The following is a 15,444-nucleotide window of genomic DNA, read 5'->3' as shown; positions in this document are numbered from 1 at the left end:
TTTGTAGCTGTAGCTGGATGCCAGGCAAATGCCCCAGGACGTCTGAAATGGCCCTAGTCAGAGTGTGTTGGAAACTGAATGAAGTCTCCAGTGAATGTAGTCAGTTGTAGCCTGGAGAGCAATTTTCACCCTAGAGTAAGACACTTTGTAGCTGAACCTCCTAAACTGCTTTCTTGGCTCAATTCAGTTGTTCAGACATGGGTATCTACTGCTTTTTGAGACATCCTGGCATATCTGAGAGATCCATACAAAGCTGGCAGATATGACACAGGCCATATAGAAGATCCATACCTTTTGGGGGCAGCAGCTTGAAGGCAGGTGGGATACAGTAGGGGATCTCAAATAGTGCTGGAAACCTCTGTTGTCAGATAAATTGAGACGTCAATGTTTTGACTTCATTGTCAATGATCTTCTTTGACAATAATGGAATTCTAGATGCCTACTTGACATACAGGGACATATAAGTTAAGTCTATGTACAGACATCTAATTTTAGCTTTATCTTTAATTGAGTTTCATTATTTCGCTGCTAACTCAAAAAGAGCTGCTTGAGGTTGGCTGTAAGGATTTGCATTTTATAACTCTGTGAGATTTGTTGGATGTTGTAGAGAATTCTCTGTAATATACAAAACAATATTCCTCCTCATCATTAGTGCCTGTTGTCACCATTTTTAAATGAATGCATACATAACGACTTTTTGGAAGGCATGTAAAACTGTGCATTTATTTCAGTTTATTCTGACTTTTGTATTATAGAGCAGTTTTAATTTTTTAAAATTTGGTTGGCTCTTAGAACGTGTAAAGAAAAACCTTTGAATTTTTTTCCCATTATCAGCAAAAAAAAATTCTTACTCTTTCTATGAATATATTACTCATTTACTTGAAGTGTCTCTGCTCCTGCTTTCTGTGATTCCATATATATTCATACTTACTGAATTTCTGTTGTTCTGATATTGCTCCTGGATCTGGTTGTGTGGAACTCTGCAATATAGAAGAAGTAATTTGCTTAATTCATAGTAAGCATTCATTTCTGTATATCTCATTTCAGGATTAAGGTTTAGAATTTCTCTGAATTATCTTGGATATTATTTTTTACAATGTTTTACTGTTATTATGTAAACAATATTAAAAAAGCAGCTATATATAGGCATATAATCTGTGCATACACAGTTGAGGATTCTTATGTATTTATTTAAGAAGTTTTTGTAAACAGGATTTGTTGAATTTTTACTTATACACGTGTTTTTTTTAAATCTGTTTGAATTTAGATTTTTCCCCTGTTTCAAGAGGCTGAAGATAAAAACAAACTCTTGCGGACTGTGGCTGGTACAGGTTTGGACACTATCAGTAGCCTAAGAGCTACATGGGATAAATTTGAATTAATGATGGAAAGCCATCAGCTTATGATTACAGAGCAGGTAACAATGAAAGATTAATATTTTACCTATGTTGATATTAGTTTGAGTAAGTCTGGAGAAATATTTTTCCTGGATTGAATAAAATCCGTGAATGTTCTTAGTTCAGTGTTAACAACAGTGTTAGTGACATGAGTGAGAGCCTTAAAAGGAAGAATACTTGAACTATTCAGACAAAACCTAGGTGCAACTTGTGTAGAACTGATGCATTGTGTAGAAATGAGCATTACATTGCTGTACTTGTCTCTTAAGAGCTTTCAGAAGAAAAGCATGTGGCTTAATGAGGTTAACTGAAGGATAAACAAGATGGCAGTTTAAAAAAACATGTTTATCATTTTATCATGTTATTAATACTGATGCTTAATACTTTTTTTTTCAGAACTCTGCTAAACTGTATGCAGTCCTGTAATTGCCAGTTCATAGGTAGATTGCTGAACTCATTTGAAGTACCACTGAAGATATCATATGCCATGCAAATATAGCAATTCTTCTATGTGCTACTAGTTGCAGGCTTAACAGATAGCATAGGCCAAATAAATAGGTCTTAAATAGCAGCAAAAAAACCATTAGTACCCTCTTTTTAAAACACAGAAGGATAAAGATGAGCTATTTCTTAGAGTACAGTATTGTACAAGAAGTTGAAACAATGTGGTTACTTTGTTTTTGATTGGTTACTAATTGTAGTTACAAACTATGAAAAGAATGTTATTTTAACTCTTGCTTTACAGATTGAAATGATGAAAGGAAATGTGATGTCACGTATTAATATATATCTCCAGAATCTGGAGAAGTTTAAAGCTCGTTGGGATCAGCTAAAGCCAAGCGATGATGTCATTGAAACAGGTGATCAGGATGTGCTTGAGAAAAGTGCTCAGATCATACAGGAAAAAAGAAAAGAATTTGATGAACTTGAAACCATGAAGGAAAAACTCATGTATGTTTGTTTCTCTCTTTGTACTGCTCATAATAATGTGCAGATCTTCTGCAGTAATAGTGTCTCGGAAAAAGTTAACTGAATTTTAAAACCGATAATTTAAAGAATTCAATTTTCTTTATATTACAGGTTTTTCATTAATCTTTAAGCTTTTTTTTTTTCCCCTCGTGTTGCATAACATAACTTTTTTGATTTTTTAAAGTTTGTGGAATGAAAAATTCTGGAAGTCTCTTGGGCTTTGAAATAAGGGAATGCATACACTAAAGGCTTGATTCTGATTTCTGAAATTCTCACTCTAAGAAAAGATTCAAGATATTGGTCCACAAATGCGGAATTATGGCTTTAGTTTTCTTGTAAGTGAAGTGGGCTAGGTCTCACCTCTCCCATTTCTTGAATAAGTGTCCTGTCCAACAGACTGTTTTGCAAACAGGGAGGATTTTTCTTCCAGGTGGCTAGAGAAGGTCACTGTGTAGGACGGTTGTCCCTTGTATTCCTGTATTATTACTGCTTAGGAAAGAGACTATAACAAAATTTCAGTTGGCAGCAGTATTTCTCAATGAAGCCAATGACTTTTCTTAAACGAGTATAGTTATTTCCATACACTAGCATCTCTTAGACCATAAGTGTATAATGGAATGATATAGTGTTTTATGCAACGATCTTTTTTTTCAGTGAAGAGTGCCATCATTTTAAATTGGAAGAGCCTGACTTCTCTTTGTCAACAGCTGTATGTCAAGATATTAAGAGTTGTGCAGAAATCTGGGCATTGTATGAAGAATTTTGTCAAGGTTTTCAGGAAAAAGCCAGAGAAGACTGGATTACTTTTAGGTGCAATTTTCTTACTTTATCTCTCATGGGCATGTACATGTGATTATAGTACTGTTTTATTATGACCTTTTCTATATTTGATTTTCATGCAGGAGTAAAACATACCTGTTTGAAGAGTTTTTGTTTAACTGGCATGACAAAATGAGGAAGATAGAAGAACATACCGTAATGACAGTAAAGTTGCAAAAAGAAGTAGACAAATATAAAGTAAGATCCTAATTATAAAAAGAGATATAAAATCAAAAGAATTCTGGCATTTTGGGGTATTATACTTCATTGTGTAAACTTATACAAAACTCAATTCATAAAATAAAGTTACTTAAAGTTTTAAGAAAATGTCTCCTGATACTGTTTTGAACACTGCATTTATCTTTTGAAGAGGCCTTTAGTTCCTTACAGTGGACAGGAGGGTCATTACAGTTTTCATGGACACACATTTAGCAATGAATTTTCTTCAGAGTTACATCTTAAACATTAAATTTAGGAATTGAAAAAATGTGCTTCAGTTTGGAAATGTTAATTTTTGTTTTGTTTTGATAGCATGTAACTGTAATTAAACAGATACAGTTTTCTTAAAGACTAGATAGATTCAGATATGCATTTTTCCCATAGACGGTAATTCCTCTCCTAAAATATGTCAGAGGAGAACATCTTTCTCCAGACCATTGGCTGGATCTTTTTCGTCTTCTGGGTTTTCCCCGAGGCACGACACTTGAGGGTTTGTTATTCGGAGATCTGCTTAAAGTGACTGATGCCATTTTAGAAAAAGCAACAGAACTTAAGGTATGAATTAGGACAAGTAAAGTTACTGTATTTTTATTATACGTTTTATATAGTCTTTGGTAAATGCAATCATGTTTTTCCATATTATCTATACTTTTGTGTGCTTGTTTGTATTTCTTCTTATTATAGAAGTACAGAATGGAAAATTTATTGTGAGCTCTATAGTTTTGAACAAAACATATTTATGCTTTTAAATAGGATTTGAATTGTCGGGCACAAGGTGAAGTCACAATCAGAGAAGCATTACGTGAGCTTGAACTCTGGGGAGCTGGAGCTATCTTTACATTAACAGATTATGAAGACAGCCAAAGCAAGACTCTCAGGCTTATTAAAGACTGGAAAGACATAGTCAATCAGGTTGGAGATCATCGTTGTCTTCTACAGTCCCTCAAGGACTCCCCGTATTACAAAGGTTTTGAAGATAAAGTGTCCATCTGGGAAAAAAAGTTGGCTGAGCTGGATGAGTATCTGCAGAATTTAAACCAAATTCAAAGGAAATGGGTCTATTTGGAACCCATATTTGGTCGTGGAGCTCTACCCAAAGAGCAGGCTCGTTTTAACAGAGTTGATGAAGACTTTAGGTTAGTGTTATGGAATACAACTTATTTTTTATAATATTTTTGACATATGTCTAGGCCAAAACATTCTTCACAGTGAACTAACATAAAGAACAATTGGAATATGTATGGAGATGAAGGTCAGCAACAGGAATTCAGTAAACATAGATGAGTGGCAGTGACATAGGTCTGAACAGAGGGGTTTGTAGGTAGATTTCACGTAACGGGGTACCTGTGAAGAAGGGAATATTCTGAATCACATGAAACATCAAAGATTATGAACAAGGCAGACAGAAGATGCATTTTGTTAACAGAGGTAATGTAATTGTTTTTCAAGAATCACTTCTTGCTCAAGACAAGCACTTATTTCCCTAAGAAATTACATAACTGGAATTTTAGGTTTATTTGTTCAAAACAAGCCATGCAGATAGATAGGAGATTTTAGAGATGTAGAAATACATATACCCTGTCTTGATTTGAGTTGAAATGACTTGTTGAAAGGGAATAAAGGCCAAGAATTGAATTTTCTTGTTTTTGGATAGAGGTAGCAAGAAAGAGCCATTATTACAATTTTATTGGAGATGTATTGATGTAAATTTTGAAAAGTTTCAGCATAAACTAAAAATTGAAAGTTATATATCATATATATATATATGAAAAAAATATGACTTGTCTGTGCTTTATTTTTTTTAGATAATTACATATATAATATTTAGACTAAAACAGTAATGGTAGTTTTATAAATTATTTCCATTTTTCTTCTGTCAAGATCAATTATGTCTGATATCCAGAGGGATAATAGGATAACGTCACTGAATGCCCGGACAGGATTAAGAAATACCTTAATTACCATACTTGACCAGCTTCAGAGGTGTCAGAGATCTTTGAATGAATTTTTGGAGGTACAGTTGACTTTAATTTAGGTTTCTATAAGAATAACTAAGTTTGAATTTAAATTAACAAAAATTATTTCTTTTGTTTGTTACAGGAAAAACGCTCAGCATTCCCTAGATTCTATTTCATTGGAGATGATGATTTATTAGAAATCTTAGGACAGTCCATGAATCCTTTGGTCATCCAGTCTCATCTTAAGAAACTTTTTGCTGGTAATGCATTTGTCATCTTTGTGAAATGCACTTATTTAGAAAGAAGTTTCTTCAAAGCTAAGTAATCTGTTGCAGATTTTTTCTCCCTTACTGCTATCAGACATCAATAAATTAATGTTTAAGACTTTAACAACAAAAAACTTCATTGCCATTTTCTGATTAATAGGCATTAATAGTGTGAGCTTTGATGAAGAATTTAAATACATAATTGCCATGAAGTCAGTAGAAGGAGAAACTGTGCTACTTAAAAACAAAATTCTTCTGTCAAATGATGTGGAGGTAAGAAAATCATATCCAAATATAGTTCAAGAATCTTTGAGAATTAAATTTTAATGTAACTTTTGAGTTTTTTTATGTTTTTGTCAGGTGTGGCTAAGCAGTTTGGCTTTGGAGATGAAGGAGACCCTGAAAACATTGTTACTTGATTGTGTTACTGCTGGAAAAAGATCACAAGATTCAATTGATCCATCTCTCTTTCCTTCTCAGGTAGTAGGTGATCCAGTATCACCACTGTGTAGTCTTAGATTTATCAAATAAGTTAATTTTTGAAGGCTTCTCAAAAATTGGGTAGGTGTGTCCGGTTCTGGGCTCCCCAATTCAAGAGACACATGGAGCTACAGGAGTGAGTCCAGTGAAGGGCTGCTAAGATGATTAAGAGAGTGGAGCATCTCTCCTCTGAGGAAAGGCTGAGAGAACTGGGACTGTTCAGTCTGGAGAAGAGAAGGCTGAGGAGGGATCTTATCAATGTGTATAAGTATCTGAAGGGAGGGTGTCAAGAGGATGGGACCAGACTCTTTTCAGTGGTGCCCAGCGACAGGACGCGAGGCAACGGGCACAAACTGAAACACAGACAGTTCCATCTGAACATGAGGAAAAACTTTTTCACTGTGAGGGTGACAGAGCCCTGGAACAGGTTGCCCAGAGAGGTTGTGGAGTCTCCATCCTTGGAGATATTCAAAAGCTGCCTGGACACAGTCCTATGCAACGTGCTGTAGGTGACCCTGCTTGATCAGGGGTGTTGGACTAGATGATCTCCAGAGGTCCCTTCCACCCTCAACCATTCTGTGATTCTGTGTGATTCTGTGGAGTAGGTATATGGATTTAGAAAAAATAATCTCAGACAAATTTAGTCTATTCACTGAGTTGTCCTGATTTAAAGTAGAGAAATTCTTAAAAATATGCATTCTTTTAATTCTTATGCAAACATTTGAAATACAGAATTCTTTCACATAACATCTGATCCAAAATCTATCTATTTATAGCATTTGGTGTATGTCTTTCTGCTGATCTTAGTTGGTAGTGAAAATTTGATGTGGGCCTGCTAAAACATAGTAACATAGAACATACTTTTACATTTGATTAAAATATTGTTTCTAAAACTTTGAACTACAAGCAGAAACAGTGATGGAAGTGGAATCCTTTTAGGTAACTACAACTAGTAAATTTAGCTACTGTTAATCTTCAGATTGGCATCATTGGTGGAATATTGGTGGATTTTTTTGTTACAGATCTCTCAYGTGACCAGTTTGACTGCAACTTCATAGCTCACACAGTATGCTTTTCTAGTGAACATAAAGTAATTAGAATGTAAGTGAAATATAGAAACTAGAATGCAAAATACTGTGTTAGCAGATCAGTGTTGCAAAATATTCTGAGCCTGTTGCTGCAGTGTGCCTAAACACATCGGTTTCAGTCTGACACAACAGTTATTAGGCAAAAAATGCTTTAAAAATGTTATCACTACACTCAATAAGGTAGCAAAGGAACTTTCAAATTTTTGCTACATTTTGTCAGGTTTTAAAGGGTGACTATATTTGTTAGTAAGGTCATAGCAAATGTGTGGCTTTGTTAAAAAAAATGCAGTTAAATACTTTAAATATCAGATTTAATGAGCAATTATAAATGAATTGAAAAGCTTTTTTCCTTTGTCTTCTGTTTTTATAAAGTGTAATTTGAATCTTTCTCTTCCCAAGATTCTTTCCTTGGCAGAGCAAATTCAGTTCACTGAAGATGTTGAAAATGCTATCAAAGAGCGTAATCTACAGCAATTAGAATTAGAACTCCTGGCTAAACTGGAACATTATACTAGCATAGATACTAGTAGAGAAGATACTGGGAGTACAGGTATAAAAATGATCTTTAATATATAAGTCCTTACAATGAATGTATAGTTGTATAGTATAGAATTTATAACATTGCATTTATTTAAGCAGGCAATTACGTAAAGTTATTTATCTAATATTATTGACAAATTTAGTATAGTTAATATTTCAGAATGAATAATAGATTTTTTTATTTAGAAACAAAACTATCCTGGAGCATTCATATACAGTATTTGCAAATCACTTTAATTTTTTTGTAACTTTGTATATTTACTATTGTATATATATACTAATAATTTGTCTTCATCTACTGAACTCTGCTCCAGTGTTATGTTCCACTGGAACTATCCAGACAGCATTTGAAGTACATGATGTCATGACAGTATATTCTATACAGCTATGTAGGTGACTTTCTTTCTCTTTTTCTGCATCTCAACTAGTCATTCTTGAGTGCCTCTATAGCAAATACTAGAAACTAGTTACTCTTGAGGTATGATTGTTCTGATGCTTATATTGTCTGAATGGCTCAGATAAATTATGCCTTAGAGTATGCGTTCTTCTCTTTTGAATAGAAGAGGAGCTTTGGATGACTAGTGCAGATGTAAAATTCTACAGCCCAGGCTACATGAGGTGACTCTTAGCCTGTAAGTATAAAAAGACTCAGTCTTGACATACAGGTGACAATGTTCCCATTATGTTTGTATAACTGCTTACTCTACTAAATTCTAGTTTAGAATGTATGAACTGTTAATATCTGATACATCAATTAGGAACATGATTCATCTCACCTACCTTTAGCCATTTCTAAATTTGGCGCTTTATCTAAGCTACTTTTCTATGCTCGTTCTATTCGTTGTTGAAGAAATGTCACTACTTACAGAGGAGTATTTGTTCCACCTATTGTAGGATACACTTACAGTAACATTTTAGTTTGGGTAATAGATACAATTTTGAAGTGAATCTTCTGATTATCTCCACTTACCTTGCTTGAGTTCACATCATGGAGTGGCCTTAGAGCACACAAACTGGATTTCTTTCAGATGAAACTAAATTAAAAGAGGTGCTCTCAGAGTACGTGTAATGCAGTCTATTGGTGAAAGATCATTCAGTCCACAGCATCAGCCTAGTTAGTCTGAAGTAAAATCTCCAGAATGAGCATGATTGTCAGGTCCTGAACATCAGCTATTTCACTTAACAGATTGTGCCTCGCTGATTACTAAAGTGGACATTGCTGTAAACACTCGCGCTGTAAAATTCTGGAAAAAATTGGCTTTCTGGAAGAGCCTGTACTCTATTACTCTACTCTGTTGAGTGTAGAGGCAGACAAAATGACTTGGAATAGGCTAACCACCTGTCTTTTAAAGGACTGAAGATACCTGATGATTCACACCCTCTGTCAGGTTCTCATTTTATGCTGATTGCTTTGGATAATTGATAATCTTTCTGTACATAATTAAAATGAGATCTGAATAAAATCAACTGATAATGGCAAGCGGCGTAAAGAACTTGAGAATGGCTAATATGCATCTTATTACATTGTTGTATTTTTTTTTGTGGTTATTTGCAGAATCGGGAATCCTTGAGCTCAAGCTTAAAGCTCTGATCCTTGATATTATTCATAACATTGATGTGGTCAAGCAGCTAAATCAAGCCCAGGTTCACAGTGTTGATGACTGGGCTTGGAAGAAGCAGCTGAGATTCTATATGAAAGACCAAAAATGTTACATTCAAATGGTAGATGCTGAACTCCAATATACTTATGAGTATCAGGTATGGTATTTTTAATTCTCACTTGGTAGCTTTTAAATATATGTAAAATAGTTTGTTATTTCACTCAGGCTGCTAGTTGCCTCCCCACTGTTCTTCCAGTTTTCTTCCACTTTTCTTCCAATTTTTGCCCTTAGCATGCTATTTCATAGAAAATACTAAAAAATAGGGTAATCATTTTTGTTCTTGAGATTAATGGGGTAAATGTGACTTGTATGGAAAGCAGCTGCAATATCATATAATTAAATATTTTATAAACAGTAGGGGAAGCTTGCTATTTTTACGTATTTGAGCGCAGTTTCATCTGAGTTGTCCCCTTTTAAAGTCATTTTCTGTAATTCTAAAAAATGCATAGTGGTTTGACAGTAGATATGCAGAAGACTGAATATAAAATCAGGAAAACTTCATAGTTGTAAACAAATTCATGTACTTAAAAAGATAATAAACTTAATTATATTATCATGTATTTTCAAATTAATGGGTAATGAATGAAATTAATAAAATGACATCTTAATTTCTGTGTACCAATCCAAACATTTTTTTTTGTTTCTCCAGGGTAATTCCCCTAAGCTTGTTTATACACCTTTGACAGATAAGTGTTACCTAACTCTTACTCAGGCTATGAGGATGGGCCTTGGAGGAAATCCCTATGGTCCAGCTGGAACTGGAAAGACGGAATCAGTAAAGGCCTTGGGTGGACTTCTTGGAAGACAAGTATTAGTCTTTAACTGTGATGAGGTGAATATAATTCTGTAAAATTTAGGAAATGAATATCTATGCACTATATAATTCATAGGACAGTGGAAGTACTGGAAGTACTGTGAAAGTCTTCTGGATTCTGGAAGTACTTTGGTAATTTATCAGTTTCCCATTGGTAGTTACTTAGAAATTTTGGGATATTTCCAATGACATATTTTTGAATAGCTGGGAAGACAGTCTTTCATTATTTTCTTGGTGCTTGAATTTTGACAGAATTCTTTTTTTATTTTAAGGGCATTGACGTGAAGTCAATGGGGCGCATATTTGTAGGCCTGGTCAAGTGTGGTGCCTGGGGCTGTTTTGATGAATTCAATAGGCTTGAGGAAGCTGTATTGTCCGCAGTATCCATGCAAATTCAGACAATTCAGCATGCTTTGAAGAAACATAGTCCTGTATGTGAATTGCTTGGCAAAAAGGTACAGCAAAACATATTTATTTTCTTCCTGTAAAGCTAGTCTATAAATAATGAATATCCACTAACTCAAAAACTGTCTACTGCAACTAAACATCATCCACCCAACATTTCTTGATACTGTTTTATATTACAATATAGTATTACAATGTACTTCTAATGCTAGGTTGAAATGGATCATAATTCTGGAATTTTTATCACTATGAATCCTGCTGGAAAAGGTTATGGAGGAAGACAAAAACTGCCTGATAACCTCAAACAACTTTTTAGGCCAGTTGCTATGACCCATCCAGACAATGAACTCATTGCAGAAGTGATTTTGTATTCAGAAGGCTTTAAGAATGCTAAAGCACTGGGTAGAAAATTAGTGGCTATTTTTAATCTAGCCAGGTAAGCTTATTTTTAAAATATTGCTTAGTTATATTTCTATCTTTGTAATTCTCTTTCCTCCTACTTTTATTGTAGCATTGCTCCATATGGTTATCTCACTGGAATCTTGTTTCTTCTCCATCCAGTCTATAGCAAATCATGACTATGCAAATAGAATCTACACATAATTTCTGTTAATTTTCTGTAATATTTTATGACTTAGATATTACAGAAAGCTATGTGTCAGAAGCAAAACTGGACATCAAACTGCAGGTTTAGAGTCATCTGAAGTTTTACATTCAGCAGAGCTCCTTTGATACTGAATGGTATACCATGCAAATCTCTGTAGTTACTAATTTAAAATACTTCCAAAATAGAAATATTACAATGTATCGGGAGGTTCAAATATAAGAAGATGTGGAATGAAGTTACAATCTCAAGGTGGCAAAGTACTGCTCCCCTACTACCTTCATTATTTCCTCCTTTTCTATTTGTAGTTAACCATGAATGTGAGCATATGACTGTTTGCATGGTTAAGCATTCTGTTGAATTTTGATTCTTGAAGTTGTTGAAATGCAATTTGGTTATAAGTATGCGTGTTAGAGAAACCAAAATTATAAATTACCAGAGATGTAAATTAATGCTATTAGGGAAAATAATAAATACATTAGGTGTTGAATATACTCCCTCTGAAAATTTCAGTGTATCGTTGCTGATATGTCTGAAATTTGTTATGGATTGTGCTACATCTACATATCTATTTTTGTTTTGTCTGAGAACATTTTATGAACATATTCACTGGCCAAGTAAAACAAATTCTGGAGCTATCACTTGAAGCTTACTTCAGCATTGCTGTTTTTAAATTTAGGGAGCTTCTGACACCACAGCAGCACTATGACTGGGGCTTACGAGCATTGAAGACTGCTTTGAGAGGCTGTGGCAATCTCCTTCGTCAGCTGAAGAAGTGTGAAACGAAGGAAGAAAGTAAGGTTGACTGTGCCAAACTTTTGATTATTTAGGAAGTTGTATGGAAATAATTATCTACAGCTTTCTTGTTCACTGAAGTTTTGAGAAGCTGTGTCTTGGATCTAGAGGCTATACAGAAAAGAGAAAAAATTCTGTGAAAGTTCTTCTTTGTCAGGAGATTACAAAAGACTGTTGTCATGTCTCTTATATGACAAGATACAGGAATTTGTTCTGGGGTAATTCCAGAACGATTCCCAAAGCCTGTAGTTTTCACCTGATTTCAGTCAGGCATGTCCAGCCTCTGATGCTGTTCTTACTCATCAGTCATCGTACCATTTAGATTCTGTTTGAAGTTTGTTATCACGTGGCAAAAAATATGAACCAAATTACCTAGATATAGATTGGTAGATATAGGCCAATATAATGACAGATAGAAATGATAGACATGTATTGGACTGATTTTTCTAGGTGTTTTAAATGAATGGTTGTAATATTTTGTTTATATATTAAATTGGTGGGATTTAAGATTTTAAGGTGGATAAAAGTTTCAGATCTTTAGGACACAACTACTACTGCTTCTTGTTTGCTTAACCAGCATACGTCTGTCCTGGCTATAGCAATAGTTTTTAGAGACAGCCTTGGTTTACAAATTGTGGCATAGTGAATGGCCTGTAAAAAATTTGTAATTAACGTTTTGGCTCTGCCAAAGAAAGGTTACCAGCAATATGATTTATGGTGCATTTTCATCAGTGTTCCTAGCTATGCCTTTTTTTAGCTTCATGTTTGAATATGTGAAATTTTCTGAAAATTGTTTAGTCTGGCTTAAATTACAGTTGTCTTGCCCCTGGAAAGATTTCTTTGGTTTTTTTTGTTTGTTTCGTATCTCTTGGCTTTTCCAAAGAATGCCGTTTCCTGTTTCTGTACATTTTCTTGTATTGTTGAGTCAAAATTTTTTGTCATGTCAAAAAGCTGGCTTATTTTCTTAAATATTACTTTAATTTTGTATAACTTGCTTTGGAAAACCAATTAAGCCTTTCAAAAACATGTTCCTAAGTGTCGATATTTTTCCTCATAACTTTTGCATCTTCTAGTGAGAAAATTTGCCTGTGGAAGCAGTTGTGCTTAAAGTATTTTTCAAGATGAAGAGTCTTGAAGTTTTTCCAAATCTTAGCAGGAAATACTAATCTTCAGGATCTTGCACATGGCAGGGGGAGAGGGGGAACAGAAAGGGAGGTTAGAGAATGGAGACTTTCTTTCCCATGGGTTGAATCTGGTGTATTGTGCATTCTGGTTTGGGGCAATCATTTACTCAGAAGGAAGGCAGAAATAGAGGATGATTTTCACCTGTGCTTCCTAATACTTCTCTCTGGAAATTTGTGTGTTTTACATGAGAAAGTCATTTGATTAAAAAAGCAAAAACAAGAGATCAGAGCCTTGCTTTTTACTTCATGAGTATCTATTTTTTCAGTAGAATAAATCTTTCTTGTGGCTGTTTTCCTTCTGGTCCCATGACTCTTACATTTCCATGGTACCTCAGATTCCGTATTGGAGAATGTTCACTTCTAGAATATTTTGTAGCTAGTTAGGACACCCTTCAGAGATGCGACTTCAAACTGGCTCTGGCTGAGGGAGGTCTAGAATCTAGGTCCTTCATTTTTGATATGAGTTGGCCAACAATAGGCTAACATGCACTGCTACTCGTACTCCTGATTTAGCTATTAGGCTTTCATGTAATAGCTGGGCAGCATCATGACCATCCCCTGTCTGTAGAGAAGGCACTTGTAAGCATATATGATACTTACAGTAAAGCAGCCATCTAACTTCCAAGTAGGGCCGTATCTAGATTGGATTGTAGTCTGAGCAGTGATTCTGCCTTTGATGTTTTATCAGTATGGTTTCAAGTGCTGATATAGTTCAACCAGGAAAAATTAAAATTAAACTTACCTGGCTCTTATTTTTTATTTTCTCCCTCCAGTTAATGAAAGTCACATGGTGGTCCAGGCTTTGCGGCTTAATACCATGTCAAAGCTTACATTTGCAGACTGTGCACGATTTGATGCACTGGTTAAAGATGTCTTCCCTGGCATTGACTTTAAAGATGTGGAGTATGCTGAGTTAACTGCAGCTTTACAACAAGCCTTTGAAGAAGCAAATTTGGAAATTATAAGCACCCAGGTAAATATCAACTATAGCTACAAAACAAAATGAGTTGTTCTGAATTAGGAGTAATGAATATTACATGCATTTGATTCAATTCCTTTTGTTTTTCAAAGAAATCTGTTACAAAAAAATGAGAAGAAAAACTGAAAGTTAGATTTTAATTAAATGTATATGAATAATAGCTGTGTGTGGCCACAGCATCTGTGGCCTGAACTCATCTCCCAATCACTTGTGTAATTGTAAGAAAAATAGTGCAAGAAAATTTAATAATAAGGTGTGAGCATATGGTACATAGTTTAGTTCAAGCCAGGTACAAACTCTTATTAACATTTTTGACAATAAAAGAATTAATTATGTGAACATTTGTTTTTATCTAGCAATTGTGTGTCTTAGCTGTATTTATTTTAGGGCTAGCTGAAATTTTGGGACTGAAGTTTCTTTAGTTTCGCAGTAAAAGTATGTCCAAAGAGGACTGATATTTTGTATTAGTAATTCAGTGAAATGTTTATGGTATGAAAAATAAGTTTATTGATATTCCTTTATATCATAATTTTAATTGCAATTACCTATAATTTCAAAAAATAAAATTATGGAAATAAAATGAATGCATGAAAAATAAAGTAGAAAAGCATGAAAAAAAGAACATGACTAATCCAGCTTTACAAGTTCACATAGCCATTTATTCTTTAATATTTAGATCAAGAAGGCTTTGGAATTGTATGAACAACTACATCAAAGAATGGGTGTAGTTATTGTAGGTCCAAGTGGTGCAGGTAAATCAACACTTTGGCGGATGTTAAAGACAGCGCTGGGTAAAACCGGGAAAGTAGTGAAACAGTATACTATGAATCCTAAAGCTATGCCTCGACATCAGTTACTTGGCCATATTGACATGGATACCAGAGAATGGTCTGACGGCATGCTTACAAACAGTGCTCGACAAGTGGTACGAGAACCCCGAGGTATGTCTATGAAAGAGTGTATGTATCGCTATGCTTAATTTACTGAAATTGCTTATTTTCAGTTACATTTTTAAATTATGTTATTTTTAATTTGTGGATAGTATAAAGTAAAAAAGACTTTTGGTGACAATCATAGTCAAGAACATTGATCTGCACTTCCCAAGTTTTTGTGATAAGAAAGTAAGTACAAATAGATGTCAGAGGGTGACAAATGTAAGGGGTATCTTTAAAAAACTTATATTTAAATCACAGTGAATAAAAAGTAATAAACAATGTTAAAATAGCAAGGAGTCATGTTCTTTAAGTGTTTTTCTTGTGTTTGATA

General features: G+C 34.4%; 1 protein-coding gene across 1 annotated transcript in view; it reads left to right on the top strand.

Annotated features, from left to right (window-relative positions):
- Positions 1-15,444, top strand: part of DYNC2H1 (dynein cytoplasmic 2 heavy chain 1) — a 197,513-nt gene that overhangs the window by 19,679 nt on the left and 162,390 nt on the right. The window contains exons 21-38 of the mRNA XM_026077887.1: positions 1,268-1,417; positions 2,143-2,348; positions 3,021-3,176; positions 3,269-3,383; positions 3,789-3,959; positions 4,158-4,540; positions 5,286-5,418; positions 5,505-5,622; positions 5,789-5,901; positions 5,989-6,108; positions 7,596-7,746; positions 9,292-9,494; positions 10,047-10,229; positions 10,484-10,666; positions 10,829-11,052; positions 11,900-12,015; positions 13,973-14,172; positions 14,855-15,119. Of these exons, the coding sequence (XP_025933672.1) occupies positions 1,268-1,417; positions 2,143-2,348; positions 3,021-3,176; positions 3,269-3,383; positions 3,789-3,959; positions 4,158-4,540; positions 5,286-5,418; positions 5,505-5,622; positions 5,789-5,901; positions 5,989-6,108; positions 7,596-7,746; positions 9,292-9,494; positions 10,047-10,229; positions 10,484-10,666; positions 10,829-11,052; positions 11,900-12,015; positions 13,973-14,172; positions 14,855-15,119 (3,190 nt within the window). The remainder of the gene's footprint in view (positions 1-1,267; positions 1,418-2,142; positions 2,349-3,020; positions 3,177-3,268; positions 3,384-3,788; positions 3,960-4,157; positions 4,541-5,285; positions 5,419-5,504; positions 5,623-5,788; positions 5,902-5,988; positions 6,109-7,595; positions 7,747-9,291; positions 9,495-10,046; positions 10,230-10,483; positions 10,667-10,828; positions 11,053-11,899; positions 12,016-13,972; positions 14,173-14,854; positions 15,120-15,444) is intronic.

This window comes from Apteryx rowi, unplaced genomic scaffold (assembly GCF_003343035.1).
Source record: "Apteryx rowi isolate R43461 unplaced genomic scaffold, aptRow1 scaffold_466, whole genome shotgun sequence".
NCBI lineage: Eukaryota > Metazoa > Chordata > Aves > Apterygiformes > Apterygidae > Apteryx > Apteryx rowi.
Note: the sequence above shows the minus strand (reverse complement) of the source record. Positions and strands in the feature narration are given on the sequence as shown.